We start from the raw sequence: 20,841 nt of genomic DNA, 5'->3' as shown, positions 1-20,841 counted from the left end.
CTGACAGGTCTGCTCACGGAGGCTCACACTACAGAAGATTCGTGCAGACTCGTATTTGAAGTATCAATCGGTGCATTACTTATCTTGGCAATCTAAAGTCCGTCTAAACACAGTTGAAAGTAAAGATTACGTTAAGTTTTTTAAGACTTTCTTCTTCTTCTTAATTGGCGCGATAACCGCTTACGCGATTTTGGCCGAGTTTAACAAAGCGCGTCAGTCGTTTCTTTCTCGTGCTAACCGGCGCCAATTGGACACACCAAGTGAAGCCAAGTCCTTCTCCACCTGGTCTTTCCAACGCAGTGGAGGCCTTCCTCTTCCTCTGCTACCACCAGCTGGTACCGCATCGAATACTTTCAAAGCCGGAGCGTTTGTGTCCATTCGGACGACATGACCCAGCCAACGTTGCCGCTGGATTTTTATTCGCTGCGCTATGTCTATGTCGTCGTAAAGCTCATACAGCTCATCGTTCCATCGTCTGCGATATTCGCCGTTGCCAATGTGCAAAGGTCCAAAAATCTTACGCAAAATCTTTCTTTCGAACACTCCAAGCCTCGCTTCATCGGATGTTGTCATCGTCCACGCTTCTGCGCCATACGTTAGGATGGGCATGATGAGAGTCTTGTAGAGTGTTAGTTTTGTTCGTCGAGAGAGGACTTTACTACTCAATTGCCTACTTAGTCCAAAGTAGCACTTGTTGGCAAGAGAGATTCTACGAAATTAAAACTGTCAACTGTGACGTGGATGCCGATACGCGAGTGCGCCGACTGTTTGTTTGAAGATAGGAGGTACTTCGTTTTGTCCTCGTTCACCACCAGACCTATTCGCTTTGCCTCTTTATCCAGTTTGGAGAAGGCAGAACTAACAGCGCGGTTGTTAAGGCCAGCAATTGTACGCTCTTATAAAACTTAAGGAGCACTTTTTAATGCTGAAGGTGACTATAATGTAAAAAATACACAACAACGGGACGCGAACCTTTAAATTTTGCTTGAATCTTTTTTTAGACTATTCGCCTGCGATCACTATCATAAATGAAAAATGTGAAAACATAACTAAAACTACCAACTTTACAACAGCCGTACAAATTGAACTCAACTTGGCATAAAAACTACTCTTAAAATCGAGGAAGATATACCTGAGGCTACCGAGTATTTAACAAAATGCATCCAAGAAGCTGCGTGGTCATCCACTACTCCTGTGAGACCTCAAATGCAAAGGAGCCCCCCCAACGGTATCTTGCTAAGAGGCAAACTTAAAAAAAAAAAAACGTTAGGCAAGAAAAATATGGCAACAAACAAGATCCGAAGTTAAAACTATCAAAATAAATTAATTATTATTGAAAGAGAAATACGATAAAGTCTTGAGACAGTTTCTACGGGGCTTGGACCTAACACATCTCACCAATTACTCCTTGTAGAAGGTCAACAAGAAAGTAAGCATTACAACAGAGTCCGTTCAACACCTCAATTGAGAAATCAGAGCTGTTTGCTAAGAACCTAAAAAATACTTTTACTCCACACGATACTGAAGTTGACATCACCAAATGGAGCTTCTGATGAGGAAGATCGCCAAAAATGAAATAGTTAGCACCATCACAAAACTTAAAGCTCACAAGCCACTAGGGTATGATCTCATCATGGTCGTTTGAACCTTATAATTTAATTACTCTTTGCTCAATGCCGGCTTAACCAGAAATATTTTCCCAGCTCAGTGGAAAGTGGCAGAAATGAAAATGGTGCTTAAACCGGGAAACCAGGCGATGAAGTGATATCATATCGTCCTAATGGATTCTACCAGTTTTTTCAAAAATGTTTGAAAAAGATTTTCTGAAACGTTATTTGTTGGTTGTTATTGAACACAAACAAATAACCCCAAAACATCAGTTCGGTTTTAGGAAATTACGGTTCGTTTAAATTAAACATTCCCGGTACTTTTTGATCATAGGGTATTAACTATTTATGTACAAAGTGAAAGAAAAACACAAATCAAATTATTTTGTGTGTGTTGTTTGTATGTTGTTTTGCTCTAAACGTAATCAGTTTTATTATAAGAAAAACTATTGTACACCAAATCAAAATATACTAAAATAATGCTAAGTACAATACAATATATAAATTAAATAGTTTTTTAAAATTACATTACTTAATTATTTGTTTTCCAGCATACACCCTCTTAATTTCCTTCTTTCTTTTTTATTCATTTGCTCGAATTTATTTGTTATTTTTTTGTATATTTTTTCTTTTTAACTTTATTTTCTCATACTTGTTCCATCTATTTTCTTATATATTCTATATATTTTTCAATTTATGATTTATTAGTATTTAATTCTTTTTTATAGTTATATATGATTTTTAATAATGCATTTGGTTATGAATAGGATTAAACGTCGAAATGAGAATGTGAGAGTAATTTTTTGTTTGCGCCGCAGTTTACCCATTATTTTCTTTTTCTGCTTCTTATTCACATAGTATAGTATATCGTCGACTTCGCATTGTATATGGACGATTTGTCACTGGTAATTTCGGGGGCACTGAATATTGGGCTTAGCTGCTGCTGCGAACGTCTATATTAGTTTTGGCGCTGGGTTTCTTTTAATTGTATAGATATCACGAGCTTTCCTGCGAGAATTGGGTCTCCAGGGTGGGTCTTCGGTTTGGATTTTTGGCTTGGTTTCGTATCGGTGGTCCGGGACTTCCGCCATAACCCGCTGCGAACAATTGTGGGCATGAGTCTTTTATCAGTTCTTGTGTTTCGCGCAGTTGTCGCTGAACTTGAGGCGCGAGGCGTTGAACGCTGATTGCCGGCGGGAATTTATATTCCGTCGGCGGCTAAAAATAAATGTATAGTTGGATATCAGCTCAAGATTCATAGGTATGCATATTTCTGTAACAGTTTTGAATATAATTGAATAAATTCTATATTATTATCTTTAAAATGTTGATCCCTTGAGTGAATGATTGCTGGAATGGTATTCATATGGAATAAAATGCTAGACAGTTTTATTTTAAATACACATTTATATTTGGACATATAAACTTCCTACTGAGAGGCAAATATCTTTTTTTTTCGCAGAGATATCGCATTTTGAAGTTTTCATGTTTCGAAATTTTCCTACACCTGAAAATCGATTAAGATAACATAGACATGATATAGTCGATTACTAATTTCCAAGTATACAAGTGCATGTATTGCGCATGCACGCGGTTTACAGTTGCGTACACGAAAATAGCAGTACCAAAAAATATTAGATTTTTTCAGAAAAAGTGTAACCTATGATGTGATTAGAAAGTTATTATTTTGAAATATTATTCTATGATTTAACTCTACACATATTTAAATAAATTCTATAACGGGAAACAACATTTTTTTTATAACAAAATAACAGTGGTCATATTAGTAACGCATTCCGACTAATTATTAAGTTTATAAAACAATTAGGAAAAGAACTTCTCTGACAAAGTTTGCAGATACAAAGTTGTAACTAATATTTAGTTGAATTTCTCAAATATTTTATTACGGCAACTCAATGTGTTGCATAGAATCCGCTAATCGCTCACATCGCTGCTTCGGAATCTTCAGGCGCGTATCTTTAACAATTTCCGAAAGTTGTTGATTGTTACTCGGTTTGTCATTGTGTACAGCCCTTTTTAAGTCCTTTCACCGATTTTCTATAGGATTGAGGTTGGAGGACTGAACTGACTCGTGTGTTTAGGATCAGTATCCTGCTTTCGTTGTTCTGTGGTACAGTGTTTCGCTCATTATAGTCAAGACATAAGAAATATATGGATGGCATTCACCAAATTAAAAAAAAATAGAAATAAATAATAAAAACGTACTTTCGCCCATATCTGTGCAAAATTTTCTTAATATTCCTTGTATGTTATAACCTTAAAAAACTGCAGGCGCTGAAAACGCTATTTCAATGTTGCACTTAAAAACGTCACGACGCCAATAAAGAACCGTTATTTACGTAGTTGCCCGATTTATTTAGATAAACTCTACACATCTGAAATCTTTTAATCCTCAGATATTTGGTACTGAAATTTTCTGTTGTATGATTTATAGGAAAAATAAATAACTTTAAAGTATATTATTTTTTAAGAATACTGCTATTTTCACGTTTACAGCTGTACATCACACTGTACTTGTTGCACTATTCGTACTTATACTCGTACATATAAGTTAGCACCAATTAAGCTATAACCAATAATGCAATTGGGGCATGACCCAGACGCTGAATAAGCAAATCCAATAATATAGGGAATAACATCCGGCATGCGCCGATTTAAACCAATAGCCAAATCTGCTGACACCTCAATCAGCAAAATTAGTTTAAGCAATAAACATCCGGCATGCGCCGATGTAAATCAGTAGTCAAAAATACTGACACAGGTAGAAATAAGTTATATTAAGGAGAGATTTAGTAACTAAGCATTGAGTTGTAAGTTGGAATTTATCGAATAAAGGTCTTTCGACCAATAAAAATTTATTTTTTTCCATCGTCCAATTTTTCGGACGATAATTTATATGTACATATTACATGTTAAAGTAGATAACGACCAAATAGCGATTTTTAAGGTTAACCGAACCATACTTCGGACAATTTTTAATGTTCCAAGTAATAAAAAACCAACGACCTTTTGGAAATCAAATTTTTTTTCTGATAACAAAAAACAAAAAAGGTAATTTATATAGAGCTGATCTGCAATATTAAGTAATTGCCTACTAACCTCACATGGTAGAGGAGCAGAAAATATTTAAAGCAATTCCAAGTACAAATTTTAAGCTTTGATATATATAAAATATATACTTTTATACATATATATAAAATTGGTGCTTACACCCTTTTTGGGTGTTTGGCCGAGCTCTTCGCCCTATTTGTGGTGTGCGTCTTGATGTTTTTCCACAAATGGAGGGACCTAAGTTTTACGCCGCCTCCGAACTGCATTTGGAACAATAACGAGTATGTTTATACAATTTTTGAATGGAAAAAATTTTAAGAAATGTTCAGATTTTTTTGCAGTGGCCGAACTTTGCTCGTTCTTTAATTACAAGTACATCTACAGGTGGTATTCGTAATACTCGTATTAAGTATGTGATTAGTTCAGTTATATAGTCACAAATTATCACACTTTTGTGCCCAAAACAATTTTGGGGAAGGGGAAATTGGGAGCATAAAATGACATTTCATATTGAGGGGACGTTTCAAGTTTCCACTGAATAATTTCTGCTTGCAATAATTTGCCAGTAAGGGAAACAGTTGTTTACAAGCTTGTAGGTATGAAATAAAAGAAAAACACTGAGTTTTGAAAAATCTGTAGCATAAGAAAGTGTGCTATACTTAGCAAAATGCTTAATTGGCATTTACATTTTTTAAATGTTTTGTTTTTTTGGAAACTTTTCTCTTTGGCATTGAATGTTATAAAATTTTCAGAAATATGGTTACTAGCCAAGAATGATGCATTACAAGATTGCAACATCCGTGGGAGCATTTCAGCTATGACCTAACAGTAGGACAAACGAGAAAGAGAACGGCGTGATACGATAAATTCAATCGGTATTAACATAAAAGTATAAGAAATCCATTAGAGATGCGAAGCGCAACGTTTGGAAAGAGTACTGCGAATCCATTGAATACGTAAAAGACTCGGCCAGACTCAGCAGGGTCATCTCCAAGGATCATTCATGTAAAACTCTTGTCAAAAGAGAGAATGGAGAGGCGAATCTTTAAAGATCCTTGTTGATGCCCATTTCCCGGTAAATTCTAGTGCTCCTGTCTGTAACGAAGGCGCGAGTTGGCAGGAGGGGTTACCTGCGTCTGTCCCTGACATCTATCCTGTTCGTCAACAGAATAAACGGGGCAATCGATAGCCTTTCCCCTTTCAAATCTTCAGGTACCGAGGGTATCATGTCAGTGATGCTTCAGAAGACTAAAACCTTGGTGGTTCCCGTCCTTCATAAGATATTTTTGGCGTGTACCTCGTTAAACCACGTTACTGCTAGCTGGAAAAAAACCAAGGTGGTCTTTATTCCTAAGGTAGGAAGGAGGGCCCACGTCTTGGCCAAGGACTTTAAACCCATAAGTCTTACCTTCTTTATTTTGAAGGTGTCCGAAAGAGTGATCGACTATCACATTCGAGAGCACTTTGGAACCAGTACTATCTCCAGCTTAACGCGCTTACCTGAAAGGGAAATCTAACGAGACAGCCTTACAAGAGGTAGTAGGGACTGTAGAGAAATCTCTGGAGGGAAAATAATTCACTTTGGTGGCCTTTATAGACACAGAGGGCGCCTTAAATAATGTTGCAGCTGACACAATTGTCACTGCTCTAAATAGGCTACGGGTAGAAAAATCTATCTACCCCTGGATCTCGTCCTTGCTTGGTGGAAGGGAAATAAATGCTGTAGCAGGAGCGGCTAGAATCACTAGGTTCGTACATAAGGGTACACCGCAGAGCGGCGTCCTCTCGCCTCTCCTTTGGCTAGTGGCTATTGACGAAGCGCTTAAACAGGGGTGGGGTAATGGTGGTAGGATATGCCGATGGCTTGTTCCTAATGGTTTCAGGACCCTTCCCATAAGTAATGGCTGGAAGGTGCATTGGCTACACTCAGTAGATGGGCTGCCAGTTGCGGTCTCAGAGTCAACTCTGACAAAACGGAGTTGATGCAATTTACCAGAAAATACAAGCCTCCACCTTTTAAGCTTCCAACGTTGCGAACTTGCAGGAATCATTTCTCGTATCTGGGTTCCTGGACACAGGAATATAGAGGGAAATGAAATTGTCGATGAGCTTGCCAGGAAGGGGTCGACAGAACCGGTTTCAGTTGTCCGCATCTCAGATATCGGTGTTCCCTTGACCGTTGTTTGAAGGGAAACTGCACGATTTCTTTCTCAAAAAAGCGCAAGACAGATGGAGAGATCTCATTGTGTGCTATTTCAAAAACACTATGGCCTCAATTCTTGATATAAACAGAACGCTTAAGGTGATGGGAGTCCCCCGCCATTCAATTTTCAAACTCATTGCGGTGTTCACTGGTTCACTGGGTGATCGGTACTCATGCGGAGAAGCTTGCAATTTCGTACAACCCCTATTGCAGAAGCTGTGGGGATACTGCAGAGAAAGATACTGTGGAACACTTTCTCTGCAAATGTCCGGCTCTGGCGGCTAGGCGCTTGAGATTCCTTAGCATGCCCTTTGGGGATGACTTGAAGAAATTCTCCCGCCTAGATCCCTTTTCTCTCCTCCAATACATCAGCAGAACTGGATGGCTGTAGACGGTCGTATCTTCCCTAAATTTTTTCGCAGATAGTGATCCACCTTAATGTATCAAAACGGCACGTAAGTGCTACTTGAAGAGGTCCTGTCGTACTCTTGCCATCTAACCTACCTACCTAACATAAATATGAAACACAATACAACAAAAAAATGACAACAAATGTCCAATTATACCGTCAGCAAATCAGTTTATCCCGTCAAATTCACTGAGTGCGGAATAGCGGTTCGCGTATGTCGCCACTTTCTGTATTATTTCTGGTGTAGCTACTAGTCAAGCATGATTCAATAATAAAAGGTTTGCTCAGTAAGCAGCTTTCTCATTCCCTCTTGACAAATCGGCTCCCTTAGCAAGACACTGGGTTGCTAGCTCTAGAAATTTTGACTAAAAGTGGAGGAAAAGTAAAATTTGTAGAAAAAACATTTCATTTTCAAAATGGACTGCTTACGAGCAACAACTCGCTCAAGAGTTTTTATCGGTATGTTCAGGACTATGGTAGTATGACATGAAATAGATACCGCTTAAGTCAGGACATAATAGAGTATTTGACACAATCCTAGATCGAGATGGAGAATTTACAAAGCTTTATTTCTTATGATGTGGTGATTTAAACGGAACTCATGTTTTGCAAAGAGCTAGCATTTGCTAAAGAGTTACAGCAGGGAGAATTATTGAATAGTCCCGACGCAATCGATTACATTGCAGAACTCATTATAAAAAAGTTGGCAGAACTTGTTTCCAATGAGCCCACCTTCCTATGGATGGATGAAGTGTCCACAGGAGGCTTAGAAAAGCACAGTACCAGTATGAAAGAGCTTCTCATAAAAAACCATCTACCGGAATCGGCTTCCAATTGTGAAACGCGCGCTACAAATAAGAGGAGGATCTCGGCGAAACAAATTGTACGAAATTGTACGTGCCAATTATTTATTTATTTTTAACAAAATAGTTTCATATTGGCGAAACGTTGCGATTGGTTTTAAATTTTAAAAATTAATTCACGAAATAAAATCTTGGATTATGTGAAATAATTTCTTGTTTTAATATTAGACTTGGCAATTTCCGCTAATCACTTCTATCTATACCATTATTTACATTCAAATATTAATTAAAATTTATTTTTTAAACCGTTCGCAGTTTGTTTCCATTTAAGTAACAAAATACTATTTTGCTACCATTTCTCCCAAAAAGGATTTAATTTTTTCCTTCTTAAATACAACCTTTTGTAAGGGAGTGTCAAAAATCGAATGCCACTAGTGAGCAAACCTTTAATAATTGAATCATGCTAGTCAAGGAGGATAGATTACAAAGTTTGGCCATCCGAAACTGAATTGTGAAAGTAACTCGGTTGTCTTGTCATCGGCGATTTGACAGCAGAATTCTGCCTGCTCATTTCAGACGTGCAATCAGTCTTTGTTCAGACGGTCACGAAATAACATGAGGCTGCGCTCATAACCCCGGTGACGCCAGCCAATCAGCTGATTGTTTCAAATTCGTTTAGAGCCGGTTAACGGTCTTATCTTGGCCACACCTTCTGAATTCTTTTCACCATGCTGGCAATCTATCATCATTGGATATGTTCTAAACATTTTGACTCAAAAGAGTAATAAATTTAACATTGACTCTCTTCGTTTGTTCGTTCGTGCAAGTGATACGAGTATTAATCATAATAATAAGATACTATTTGTTGTGGTAACTCCACCGGTGGAACGTTATATCGTTTTATATCGTCTTCTTTGCTTTTTCATGGCAATTCGTGCAAAATTGCGTTTTTAGGATCACCATACTTCTAGATTAATTTTATTTTTTAAGTTTAAATTTACCTGCATTGTGTGCATTTGTATTTGGTCACCGTAATACGACTGACTTTGGCTTTGTGGAGTATGTTGGTCATTTTGTGTTGCCGTCATTGTCATGGTTGCCATGGCCATTGCCGCAGTAGTCGTTTGGTGCTGTTGTTGATGATACTGTTGCATCTGTTGTTGTGCAGTGGGCTGCCCGAAATATGTCAATTGCATTGGCAATGTGGGTTGGGGCGAACATCCACTATTGGCGCCCCCATTGGCGTAAGTAGCGCCTGCCGATACCACAGAAGCTGGCGTTGATTGTGCTGGTCCACTCATATATGCGTTGGGCAGCGGCATTGATACAGTGTGCATTTGTTGTGCAAGTGGACTGGAATTCATCAGCAATCGTCCATCCACTAAGCGTTTGGGACTTACATTCGATTTAATGTTACCCAGCATTTGTGGAGAGCTACCGGCTAACAAATGTTGTGTGTATTGCGCTTGCTGTGTTTGATTGGACGCCTGCAGTAGTGCGAGAGCGTTGGACGTATTTGCGGTGGATGCGGAAGTTTCTGGCGTCACGTTGATGGGTATTTGCGGCACAACGCCCAGTTGGTGTAACATTTTGGTGTTCATATGTGAAATAACAATCTGCTGGCTTCCTTGAGGATGCTTTAGAGTACCGCCGGGCCCTACTGTTGCTGCCGACAACTGAGCCGCTGTTGGTGATGCTCCATGCGAAAGAAAGTCTGCGGCCAATACTGGTTGCTGAACTGCGATAGGTGTCGGTATCGGTACAGCGACCGTGGGCTGCAGCACGGCTCTAGGTGTAGCCAGTTGTTTGATGGGTGCTTGACGAATTGGTGTCGTTTGCAGCGAGCGGCTGGTGGAGGAGCAAACAGAGGCAGTTAAGCTCGCTGACTCCCAGTGTTGCACTAAAGCGTTCAGTCGGGCCTCTTCAAGTGCGATCTCCGTCTCGCTGGACGAATCATAATCGGGTCCCTAGAAAAAGCGGTTAAAATTGGTTTCAATTGTTTCTGAAAATGCAAACATTTGCTCACCTCTTCAATTTTTTTATCGAGCATACGAAAAAAATTCTGCTGGCTCGTGGAAATTTCTCTGAAACAAAAATAATTTAAATGCATACAAATTGCAACTGCATGCAATATTTAAATAAGTATAAATAATATTTAGAGGCCTCACTGGCTTTGCAGCAAAGATAGATTTTTGGCTCGCAGTAGCGACACAGATACATCCTCATCACTATCCTGTGCATCTTTATTGCTTTGCTCGTCATTCTCGTCATTTTTATCGCGTTCGCGATTTTGACACTTCTCAGCATCTTCAATATGGCCTTCATCTTCGTCTGTTTCAGCGTCTGAGTCAGCTAGAAAGAAAAAAATCCATAAGGTGTGTTAGAAAACTATGAGAATATATTCGGCTTATTATAAAGTAGAAGAGTCCTTATCAATTAAGCGAAAGGCATAAATAGTACTGTACATATTTTATACATATGTACATACGTACATACCTACCTATTATTATATGTACTTAAAACAGTGACGATCAAGGCCACAATTAGCAGGGCGAAAAGCGCATCAATGAAAAAATTGCGTATATGTGCATGCATAATAAAAAAAGAACTTTGAGCTGCGGAGCGAAATAAAATATTGGGTATTATATTTTTAAAAACACGGTAAGAAGTTTTTGTGTCTTTTTTTGTTCGAAATCAGAGCTGTAAAATGATTCAATCAATGGAAATTGAAATCACACATAGATTATTGGAAAAAAAAAATATATATAGTCGTATAAATATATGAATGCGAATGTAGGCGAATGCAATCACTTATGTACATAAATCGTTCAGTACAATTAATTCATATTAAACAGTAAAATTGAGTAGTTAAATGTTATAGATCAATAAAATATCTTTTTCTCTATATCTTCTGAAACACTTCATGGTGAATGAAACTGTAACTGAAATGGAACTTAGCATATTTTTAAACATTTTCCAATTATTAAAACTTTTTAATTCTTATAAATTTTTTTAATTAATGAAAAAATGTTGCTTGCAAAATATTGAGAATATTGTAAAAAGATAAAGTGACTTAATTATGTGAGCATAAGTGTACATATATAATTGGCGCGTACTTGCGTCTTGATGCTGTTCTATAAATGAAGGCGTTATGGTTCTATGCCACCTCCGAAAGGGAAAGGGGGTTTTTTTGAGGACCTTTTTCTAGCAAAAATACACTGGTAGGTTTGCCATTGTCTACCGTGGTGCGATCGTTACTAAAAAAAACCTTTTCTGCCCACGCATGGCCCATTGCACAAGCCCCCACATAATAAGAGATTTTAAGCTTCCAATGATTTCACACCTGAATCAATTGTACGGGTATTAAAGTTTGATACTATGAAAATGGTTTGCCTGTAAAAAGCACATTTCGCGCATTACGCTTTGAGCTATGAAGAACATTTTGGAGTATTAAAAATCTACATGCCATTCAAGAAAAACTATACACCCAAACAAGTCACTGCTTGTCTGGCTTTTTTGATGGCGCAGTCATTGGACTGTACGTCGTCGGAAATTATGCTGTCAAAACTGTTGTGGTTAACGTTAAACATTTTGTGATATGATAATAATTTTTTTTTTTGGCTAGGACGAGAGCTTGCGATTTGACACCATTGATCTTTTTTCTTTGAGACTATGTCATAAGTATGGTCTATGCCAATAAAAAAAAACATGATGAAATATTGTAAAAAAAAATCATTTCGAAAAATGTTGTCGCATTTCATTTACGGCTTTATTGCGGCCATAAGTAATGATTGTAATTTTGTGATTCATAGTCAAAAACGATATCATCAGCCAATCTCTATTTTGCGAAATGTTCCCACTGCAACATTTAAGCTGAACCCCTTTCCCCCCGCGCGGGCACTCTCAATTTGAATTTATTTAACAAGAAACGCAACTAGGCTATCAGCTTTGTGGGCTTACAATACCAACTTTTACAAAATTGATTTTAATACTAAAATAATTAAGATTAAGTCTGCTAAAAAATTGCGATTGATTTTTACATTAGAGTCAATAGGTTTTCTCAGGATAGAGTGTGGGGATGAATTTTGAAAGATGGCAAAGTATGCTTGTGTGAGACTTTGACATTGGGATAAGATGTTGGTGATGATTACTGGGAAGATGTTGTAAAAATTAAAGACAGGCTGCGTTTCCCGGTTTATGGTGTAAGGATGAGTGCCTATACCGGTGTTTGATAACAGAGGGCGTTCCTGAGAGAAGTTGGTGTTAGCATCGTGTGCTGCCATCTATTAAACGACGTCAAAACAAATTTCAGACTGATTGATAGGATTTGGATTTGACAGCTATTTGAGCAAAACGTGTTTCGTGATTTTCGCTAAGATGGAAAAAGAACAGTATCGGTTTGGTAATTCGCGTTTTTTTTTTTTGGATGGGAAAAAATGCGAGCGCTTCGCCATCTATGACCACAATTAGATATTGGTTCAACGAATTTGTGGGCGAACATCCGTTTTTGATAAGGAGCGACCAGGACGCCCGGCAGACGTGGTTACCGAGAAAAGTCCACGACATGATTATCGTTGATCGACGAACGAAAATGCGCGAAGTAACAGAGGCCATTGGAGGTTGTATTTCGACCGGAACGGCAATTAATATTTTACATTATAAGTTGGCGATGAAAAAACTGTCGGCCCGATAGGTGCTGCGATTGTTCACGGTGGACAACAAGCGGATACGGCTGTTAACTTCGAAGGAGTGTTCGGAGCAATTTAACCGTTGATTAAACCTGGATTTATGGTTTCGCGGGTGAAAAAATTAGTTCAAACGAGAAATTCGTCGCCGAGACAGGGGCGTATTTTGGAGAGTTCGACAAATCAAAATTATCATTTTGTATTATTGTATATATTTTTATAATATATTTTGTATTATTGTGGTAGTTATAGGTTGTCTTAGAAGAGATCCACTGGGGTGTATTTGCTAGTAACTGTGGTTGTAGTTGACCCAGTCAAAGACAATTTCGCCTAAGTGAGTTTTTGGTAATTATAAACAAAGTTATGAAAAGGGTACATATATGCGGATTTAGTTGCTCCGATTGACATTCTCATTCCCTTGGTTATTTGCGTAATTTTTCAAATTGCGCAATTCGTAAATTCCCAAAACGATAGTTTTTATTTGACCATGGACGTTTCAACGGGTGTTGGCACTGTCTCACAAAGCTCAAGTGAATGGCTAAAAAATAACGTTCCGAACTTCATAACGCCCGCACAATGGCTTTCAAATTCTCCAGACCCGAATCGGGTAGATTATTCTCTTTGGGCCATTTTGGAGAGCAAGGTCCGAACCAGTCAATAGTCTCAAGGCTCTGAAAAAAGCCATTGTCCGCGAGTGGGACAAAATACCTGAAAGTCACATTCGGGCAACTTGCGATTCGTTTCTGGACCGTCTCAAGGCAAAACCCTCCCGGAATGCCTGTAATAACTACGTAATCTTAATCCATAAACATTATGGAATGGAAATAAGTTGCTGATCAAGGCGGTTAAAACGCATTTGTTTGAGTGTGCATTTTTGACAATCTGGCGAACACGTTTTGATTCGAAGAATTGCGATAATAGCGGCTGATCTTCCCTTTCAATTTAAACGATTCCGGTTTCCAGTCAAATTGTGTTTTGCAGTAACAATAAGGGTACCAGTTTGGACCTTAAATTCACAGTCCCAAAGCGGTCAATTTCCGGTCAATTACATGGCTAAGAATTCGTAGCTCTATCGCGTGTAACAAATAAATAAAGTTTATATGTTTCGGCTTCTGATTGATAGGCTGCGAGTGTTCTATGCACAGAAATTTTACACAAAATTTTTTTAAAAAGTAACATATGTATATTCAACTTATTACAGTTCATTTAATAGTGCATTCCGTGCATATGTGTGGACCATCGGTTTTTATTTTATTATTATTAATATTTTATTATAATACTTTTGTATTTATAATGCGTAGTTTAGGGTGAAATAAGGTGCGGGTTGCTGGTATGATATAAAATCATCGAGCACAAATCATACATAATTGGCGACATAATTGGCGACATAATTGAACAAAGTATCCTTGACGTAGGAACTTAGTTCCTAACTCATACTGGTTTACTATTTTGTACGTATATGGGTATATATAAAGACATACATACATACATATCTAAAATAGGTGGGAAGATACAGAAGTTAGAATGAGGAAGTGTGACGAAGTTATAAGGAAGCTACGATGCTTAAAATATGCAAGTATGTGCAAGCTCTGGTTTATATTGTCTGTTCGAATATGTTTGCATATACATATAGGCACATGCCGTTATACAAACATTATATTTCTATATGCATCTAGTATATGGGAGTACTTTAGGATTTTCAGGAGTGTAAGTTTGTGGCATTGTGCGGACACTCTGAGAGGACAACCTCATTGTGGGCATGATGAACTGCAATGTTGTTAGCAAGGCAGCATTTCCTGGCAGTTTTTCGCTTTCTTAGTGGTTGCCAAGAACTTCGACTGCTACATTCTAGATATTTAATGCAATTCGTGCATATTAGTAGGTACTATGGCACAAAGCAATGTAAATGAATACAGACATGTACGATACACAAATGAACAATCCTATAAAAATTCACTTGCATGTAATTATATTCATAAAAATATACTCGTAAATATGCACGTAAGCAGTTACAATGTTCATTTATACATTTATATTGTTACATTTATTTAATTTAGGATTGTGGCTTGTAAAATTAGTAAGCAAAATTTATAATTTAATTTATATATATAAGTATATATGTATGTATTTCTTATCAATACAATACGGTTGTTCAGTCGTACTAGAAGTATTGCCTCAAAGCCCTATACCGTTCTTGCAGTTCATTTTAAATATTTCGAATGCTCCATGCTGTCGTTTAAACCGGTGTTAGTGTTTGCCATGCCGCACAGTGCGACCGATTCCCGAAAAGCTGGCCAAAACTCAAAAAATTAAGTAATTGATTCAAAATTTCTTACTCGGGGGTGGTCGGGATCGCTGATTACGAATTTGATCTTAAAATTTTGAAAATCCACCCCCTCCCACCCCTATTGGCCACCCCCTCACGTGAAATAGCGTATATTCAAGAACATAATCAAGATGCATGTTAATTTATATGTTTTCGGGGTCGCAAGGTAGCAAGTGGTAGCAGCTGAATCTTGTTTTATTCAGTAACCATTACTTTTTTGAGTAACCTTTAATAGGTTTCAAAGCAGCATATGACGGCGTTGTATTACTATACAGTTTGAAAACTCAAATTTTATAAAAAAAATTGCAAAAAATGTATCTACGTATTGCTGCAGCTAAAAATTTTGTGTCGAGGTATTGATATGTACTAAAGATTTCTCGTATTTTACTAACCTTCCGAAGATGATTCCATTTGGTTTTGTTCAATTTACTCCATTACAAAATCTTTCAAATGTGTACAACTTTCACTATTCATCGACAGTAATACGATGCTCAAACGAAGGCCACGTTGCGACTGAAAATACAGAGGATACTTAGGGTACAGGACGTTGCTATGAACGACTTTCGACTTTTCGACTTTTGGCCAGCTTTTTGGGAATCGGCCGCACTGTGTGCCGCTCTACCACGGAAGATTTTCCATTAGGCTTTAGAAATTTCATCCCCTTTGTGGCAGGGTCTAGTCTCTTGCCTATTCACATGAAATACATTCTTTCTACATTGTAACGTTGTCACTTACAACCAACTAATACCAGTCGTTGCACCCACTACGCCCTGAGAACTATCACACACTTTCAAATAATCTGCCAGACACTGGAGATTCCAGTAAGGCTTTTGTGTGTTGAGAATTCTGATGCTAATAACAAAAAGCCTCACAATTATAAGATTAAATATTTTTTTTATCATTATAAAATATATTCTTATTATTATTACAAATAATTACTGACTAAATTTTATACATTAGTATATTGAAATTTGCTGCTGTTCTTTTAGTGGCAGAGTTTTTTTGCAATTGCATTGCCTTTCCAGAGTTCCAGCTTCTCCAAGCGAAACTATTTATGAATAAAAATCGAATATATGTATGCATGTGTCATCTTTGACGTTTGCCAGGTAGACAGATGTAAAATTTTTCACTATAGAACAGCGCGTCAAAATGATTGAAACTTATTCTAAAAATTATCGATTTTTAAGAACAACATATCGCGAAATTTCTAATTTTTTCGATAAAAATTAACAGAGCGCGCCAGTCGTTTCTTTTTCGTGTTAAGCGGCGCCAATTGGACACACCAAGTGAAGCCAAGTCCTTCTCCACCTGATCTTTCCAACGCAGAGGAGGCCTTCCTCTTCCTCTGCTACCACCAGCTGGTACCGCATCGAATACTTTCAAAGCCGAAGCGTTTGTATCCATTCGGACGACATGACTCAGCCAACGTAGCCGCAGGATCTTTATTCGCTGCGCTATGTCTACGTCGTCGTAAAGCTCATACTGCTCATCGTTCCACCGCTGGCGATATTCGTCTTTGCCAACGTGCAAAGGTCCAAAAATCTTACGCAGAATCTTTCTCTCAAACACTCCTAGCGTCGCTTCATCGGATGTTGTCATTGTCTCGCTTCCGCGCCATACGTTAGGACGGGCATGATGGGAGTCTTGTAGAGTGCTAGTTTTGTTCGTCGAGAGAGGACTTTACTACTCAATTGCCTACTTAGTCCAAAGTAGCACTTGTTGGCAAGAGAGATTCTACATTGGATTTCAAGGCTGATATTGTTATCGGTGCTAGTGCTGGTTCCTAAATAAACGATGTCTTTTACAACCTCGAAATTATAACTGTCTACAGGGCAATATCGCTATTCTTTCGGATAGCCAAGCTGCAATCCAAGCGCTGGACGCGACTATAACAACCTCTAAAGTGGTGGAGCAAAGTAGGAGTAGCCTCACCAACTTGAGTGAAAACCACAGAGTAACCTTAATTTGGGTCCCGGGACACCGGAACATAGAAGGTAATGAAAAAGCTGATGAACTGGCAAGAGGGGGATCTGCCATGAATAGCGCTCTTGCAGTACCAGTATTCACTCCACTAGGTGCGGTCAAGAATGCAATTTCCCTAAAATACCTTCGAATTGCAGATTGTAGATGGAGAGACCAGACGAAATGCAAAATCAGCAGAACGTTATGGCCCACCTACAACCTCAAGCAATCGTCGACATTAATAAACATGAAACGACGGGACACCTGTAGACTTACGGCAGTCATAAATAGACCAGAAGCTATCGGAGAACAAGCCGCCAAAATGGGCATCCCTCATAACACATACTGTCATAGTTGTAAACAACCGGGGGAAAAAGAAACAATCTTCCATTTCCTCTGTGAATGCCCTGCCCTATGGAAGGACAGAATGTTAACCCTGGGCAAACCGCTGTTCGAGAGTCTCGAGCAGCTGTCTGGCTTGGAAGTCAACAACCTAATAAGGTTCCTAAACCGCACAGACTGTATATAGTCCTGCTGTAAATAACTGTTAAACAATTTGGTAACGAGGATGTGGCAACAAAATGGTGCGGAAGCACTAGTTGGATTCTGGATGAATCACCACTCTAACCAACCAACCAACCAACCGACGTGGGTGCCGATACGTGAGTGCGCCGACTGTTTGTTTGAAGACAGGAGGTACTTCGTTTTGTCCTCGTTCACCACCAGACCCAATCGCTTTGCCTCTTTATCCTGTTTGGAGAAGGCAGAACTAACAGTATGGTAAAGGTATTGTAGTGTCCTAAGAGTTCCATTTACTCTTTATTTCATAGCGGGGAACCTGAAGTGCGCCTTCTAGTCCCCTAGTGAAATGTATGCATTTCTGATCTCCTTCCTAACGTACATATGTATGTATATACACATGAAGTATGTATTTGTATAAACATACAAATAGCCACGAATTGCGTATTGTATAAAAGAAAAGGAAATCAGTAAATCTCTGTAAGAGTACGACGCCATATCTGTTAGTTTACATTTGTATATGTGTACATATGTACATACATACCTACATACGAGTACATACGTATGTATGAACACATGTTTTATATCTACATATGTAATAATTTAAGTATCGAAATCCGGACGATCAAAATGGTAATCATATATTTTTAGTGATTTCTATGACACTTACCGTGACCTCCTTTCTTTCCATTTGCTTTGCTCTTTGATTTTCTGGGATATAAATGAATTTTACTTTGTCCACAGCCCATAATCCGTATAGCAGCGTTGCTGCTGGCGCGGGCGCTGCTACTTCTGCTTTCTAATCGGCTCCGCAACCAACGCGTTTTACCGCTGCCCCTTTATTGGCTGAATATTTTGCGTCCGCTTTTTATATGATTCCTGTAAAGTTCCAATAAACAAATTAAATTAATTAAATATCTCTTTGCTGGGTTGGTATTCGGACAATAGGATAAAATCTAAACAACAAACATAATTTCGTGCGTACATATGACATCCTAATAATGGTAAAAGTTTATAATAAACTTAAAGTGAGGTGAATTATATCGAACTTTTGTGAACTGAGCTGAACCGTGCGTGGTGAAAATAAACTTGAGAACCAATGAATGAAGTTGTATATATGTACATGTGTTATAAAGAGCCAACGAACTATACAGCTATGCGGAGAATCTCTCGCTTCGTAATGCAAGGAAGGATTGAAGGACTTGAGTGTAAGCATATGCATGTGTATGTAGACATATCTACATACGCAAAGTATTTATGTATATACATACATATGTACATTTGTACGGACCATGTTCAGTTGCATGCAACTGTGGTGGAGAGTAAATATTTGTAGTAAAAATGCAGTGGGGTTTGTTTAAATGTGGAGGAGGTAGTGCGCTGGTGCAGCAAAGAAGTTCAGAAAAGTTCAATGGAACACATGGAGTTAGAGTATGGATGTGTGAACGCCGATTTTGTTAGTTTAGAGCCTAAAAGTAAATCGTTTTTTAAGTTGGGATTTCCCCAAGAAGAGAGAAAGTTGTACTTAAAAATATAAAATGTCCGAAGTAAGGCAATATTTCTTGTACTCAAAACCATGATAGAAAATAAAGTAAGGTCGAACCGCTGAGAGTCACTTTTAACATTTTAGACGTTTGCAAACTATTTAGTCCCTAAACTCTCTGATTTCCATTGATTGACTTGGGTTTGTGTTTTCATGCCAATAAATAAGAAATCAAAAATATTTTTATAAGAATTTAATTTTTCTATGCCGGAAAACGTGTAAAATTCTGATAAAAACATTATTGTAATTACATTTTCGTTCTTAAATTATAATTTCATGTAAGTGGGTGTGTATGACTGTGAATCGGTGACCCCCACGGCTAGGATTGCTAGAAATACATTATTTCACTGAAATTAAAAGTTTTAATTTCAATTTTATTTACGTTATTGCAATAGTGTAATTGATATAATGTAGTATAGAACATACAAAAATATTTTATTTAAATATGAGAAATGTGTGTATAAATTTCATGTTAACATAATATGTTTTGCATACTAACAAATTGATGTTGGCGCCACGGGCAAACCATGTAAAATCGGCGTGGCATTCAACGTGTTAAGTATCATTTGGAAAATAAAAGGAAGATTTAAATATTTTATTTCATAATTTTATTAATTTTTTGTTGCATTCACTGTTTGTGTATCCCTTGTGACTGATTTTTCATTCTTTTCGAAATGGGAGTCAACATCAATCTCTCAAAATCATTCAATCTCGAGGTGAACGTGGAATTGAGTCGTTTATTTCTAAAAAGAACATTTATATGTAGAGGAAATATTTCCATTTCGACACTTACGCCAGTTTTCGGTCCCGCTTTCAAAACGTTTTCCGGTACTCAGTTGACAAAATGATCCCCGAGGTATTAAATCATGATGCAATAAAATAACTTTCCCCCTGTGTCAGCCATCTGGAGATACTAAATAAATCCGAAATGTCCTCTTGGAAAAGCTACTTGCTATTTCAGAGCAAATTGTAAAGATAACGTATTCAAAAGCATGGAAATGAAAATTTTTGTTAAACAATTTGCAGGCAGTACTGTTTTTGTTGGGCAACAAAACGTGGGAAAAGAGGGCGTTAAGTTTGTTGATTTCCCAAAAGACGAAATGGCAAGAAAAATTTTGTTAACTCTTGCGGCACTTCATTGAAACCAGGCGAAAAACTTTGCGTGTATCACTTTTCGGTAACGAATTTCGAGATCGGCAAAGTTGACTAGTGATGCTCTTCCGATGCGGGAATCACCTCAATAGGAACATCCTTCAATTGACGTTTATACGCAAACAGAAGTCTAGTTTTATTTAGACTCAAATACTTTTTGATGAGTAGATTAAAAACTTGGAAGGCCCAACCAAAATAATTAGACAATTTTACGCCTCAAATAATAACGGAACAGGCTGACAGTAAAGCAAAGAAATAATATTAATTTATTCCAAATATTTAAACATCAAACTAATCTTTCACTGCATCCTTTTTAAAGAAGCGAAACACATTTATTTACATAAAAACCGATTTGGTAATTTTCTTGTTTTTATTCGCGTAATCTTTCCGAACATTTAATTTGTTAGTCAAATACTAAATTCTAAAGTATATTTGATATTTATAAAAAAGTTTTGATTCCTTCTTCTAAATTTAAATCAGAACTTAACTTCAACAAATTTAGCTACTAAATTTGTGCAGTGCCAAATTTGCTTTCCATTAAATTTATTAAAAATTACTTC

At 37.7% G+C, this 20,841-nt stretch overlaps 1 protein-coding gene across 2 annotated transcripts in view; it reads right to left on the bottom strand.

Moving 5' to 3' along the window:
• Positions 1-2,006: 2,006 nt before the first annotated feature.
• The window catches only part of LOC128859864 (uncharacterized), a 32,505-nt gene continuing 13,670 nt past the window's right edge, over positions 2,007-20,841 (bottom strand). For both annotated transcript variants that reach the window (XM_054096979.1, XM_054096978.1), the window contains exons 2-6: positions 18,257-18,465; positions 10,263-10,446; positions 10,121-10,178; positions 9,096-10,061; positions 2,007-2,825 (exon numbers count right to left, since the gene is read on the bottom strand). In XM_054096979.1, the coding sequence (XP_053952954.1) occupies positions 2,604-2,825; positions 9,096-10,061; positions 10,121-10,178; positions 10,263-10,446; positions 18,257-18,335 (1,509 nt within the window). In that variant the 5' untranslated portion in view covers positions 18,336-18,465 and the 3' untranslated portion in view covers positions 2,007-2,603. The remainder of the gene's footprint in view (positions 2,826-9,095; positions 10,062-10,120; positions 10,179-10,262; positions 10,447-18,256; positions 18,466-20,841) is intronic.

The sequence above is a fragment of the Anastrepha ludens genome, chromosome 4, assembly GCF_028408465.1.
Source record: "Anastrepha ludens isolate Willacy chromosome 4, idAnaLude1.1, whole genome shotgun sequence".
Lineage (NCBI taxonomy): Eukaryota > Metazoa > Arthropoda > Insecta > Diptera > Tephritidae > Anastrepha > Anastrepha ludens.
This window is presented reverse-complemented; position numbering and strand designations above follow the sequence as displayed.